General features: G+C 36.4%; 1 protein-coding gene across 1 annotated transcript; it reads left to right on the top strand.

The window, feature by feature from the left end:
• Positions 1 to 7: 7 nt before the first annotated feature.
• LOC119348462 (O-acyltransferase WSD1-like) lies at positions 8 to 1,574 on the top strand. The gene is made up of 3 exons (XM_037616559.1): positions 8 to 118; positions 265 to 402; positions 1,158 to 1,574. Exons 1-3 carry the CDS (start codon positions 23 to 25, stop codon positions 1,323 to 1,325), a joined length of 402 nt encoding a protein of 133 aa, XP_037472456.1. The 5' UTR covers positions 8 to 22; the 3' UTR covers positions 1,326 to 1,574.
• The last annotated feature ends 224 nt before the right edge of the window (positions 1,575 to 1,798 follow it).

The raw sequence follows: 1,798 nt of genomic DNA on the forward strand, positions 1-1,798 counted from the left end.
TGATCCACTTGCATATGTTCGGATGGCAAAGAAGACCCTGGATAGAAAAAAGAGCTCACTTGAAGTTATCTTCACGTGTATGATTAGCGAGCTTTTTGTTAAAATGTTTGGTCTAAAGGTATTTCTTTTTCCCGCTTGTACTGGTATGTTTTCCTAATATTAAACTCAGACAATTAAGTAACTCATTGTCTAGCAAACTAACACTTCTTTTATTTAGTTATTATTCTTCATGTTTATAATTGTTCAACTTGACAATCCAAGCAGGCAGGTGCTTTTATCATCGGTCGTATGCTCACAAATACAACTACTACGCTCTCGAACATGGTTGGACCAACAGAGCAAGTAGAGTTCTATGGACACCCATTTGTCTTCATTGCACCTACAGTTTATGGTATTCCACAAGTAAGTCAGCCATGATCTTAGATCGAAACCTTCAATCTTAAGCCACATTTGTACTTTTGTCAACCCAAATCATCCACCACATTGTCCACAATGCAAGGACATTGGTATTCATCGCTTTTAAACATAAGTGCTCTAATACGTATGAATTATAAAAAAAGATCGGGTAAGTTAATCCGGTTTACTAGAACAAAAAAACAAGAATCAAAACTCAAAACATCAAAAACCACATATGCTTCCTTAGTTTATACTCCCTCTGTTCCAAAGTTTGGTCATCTATTTTGGAACGGAGGGAGTACTTCGTTGTACATTTATATCCAAAATGGTGTATGCGCCTTGGAGGAACCACAATATATACGATAAGAAGGAACAAATTTGAGTTAAAGAGTACTCAAAACAAGGTGTATGCTCTCACACCTCTCGCCAATAGAGATATGCAATAACAAGTTTAAGTAGGAGTAACTATGTAGTTGCATTTCCACATTTTTTTTGTGACTGTGAACTTTAACCCAAAACGCAACAGATGGTTAGATGCAACTTTATATACATCTCTCAAAACAGTTCATCACTAATGACTCCAGAATTAAGGAGATGACTTGACCTTGGTAGGCATATACACACAAAAATGTAAGCTCGGATCCTTGAAACAATAAAAGAAAAATTGATTGCAAAAATATAAAAGAGACTGGAAATAAAACCTACAATATTCTAATCATCGGCAACCTGATTTTGTGTTTAATTACCATTTCTTTTTGCAGGCTTTAATTGTACACTATCAGAGTTACAATAGCACTATTAAGGTAATTTTGTCAGTTGATGAGGAAATAATTCCAAATTATACTCAACTTCTGGATGACTTTGTTGAGTCTTTCGGGCACATTAAGGATGCGGCTTCAAGGCTTTCAACACATGTCAAGAAAGGATAATCAACATACAAATGCATTAGCGTGCTTTCTGAAACTGCATAATGCAAGCAGTATATTCCCACATGTTTGATGTGTGTCTCATGGCTCACACGGCAATAGTAATTAAAATCAGAAACTCTACAACCATGGATGGAAGTCAAATGTATTAAGTTCACTATTATTGTTGGATAATGATGTGTTGCATTATATGAAGCACAATAGTTATACCATTATTGTGTATAATGCACACTATTAGAAATTTGTTGATGATTGGAGGTCCCGAACCGTCACATATCACTCAAAAAACTGTCACACAAGTGTATTGGTGACAATTGTTGAGACTCGTTATGTATTCCATATCATAGATTGAAAGCCGCAATGCACCTCCAAACCATCACATGTTTTGGTTGTTGACCATCAAAGACCGGTCCTAGGCCCATTTGGCCCTGGCCAGGCCCATGATTGTGTGCTGAAATAAACCATCACCGATTTAC

This window comes from Triticum dicoccoides, unplaced genomic scaffold (assembly GCF_002162155.2).
Source record: "Triticum dicoccoides isolate Atlit2015 ecotype Zavitan unplaced genomic scaffold, WEW_v2.0 scaffold92904, whole genome shotgun sequence".
Lineage (NCBI taxonomy): Eukaryota > Viridiplantae > Streptophyta > Magnoliopsida > Poales > Poaceae > Triticum > Triticum dicoccoides.

What these genes read in the sequence shown, in the direction of transcription:
- LOC119348462 (XM_037616559.1), top strand. Translation starts at nt 23, where the DNA reads ATGGCAAAGAAGACCCTGGATAGAAAAAAGAGCTCACTTGAAGTTATC. An exon ending in TTAAAATGTTTGGTCTAAAG is followed by an intron (nt 119 to 264) that starts GTATTTCTTTTT and finishes CAATCCAAGCAG; the next exon opens with GCAGGTGCTTTTATCATCGG. An exon ending in CAGTTTATGGTATTCCACAA is followed by an intron (nt 403 to 1,157) that starts GTAAGTCAGCCA and finishes TTCTTTTTGCAG; the next exon opens with GCTTTAATTGTACACTATCA.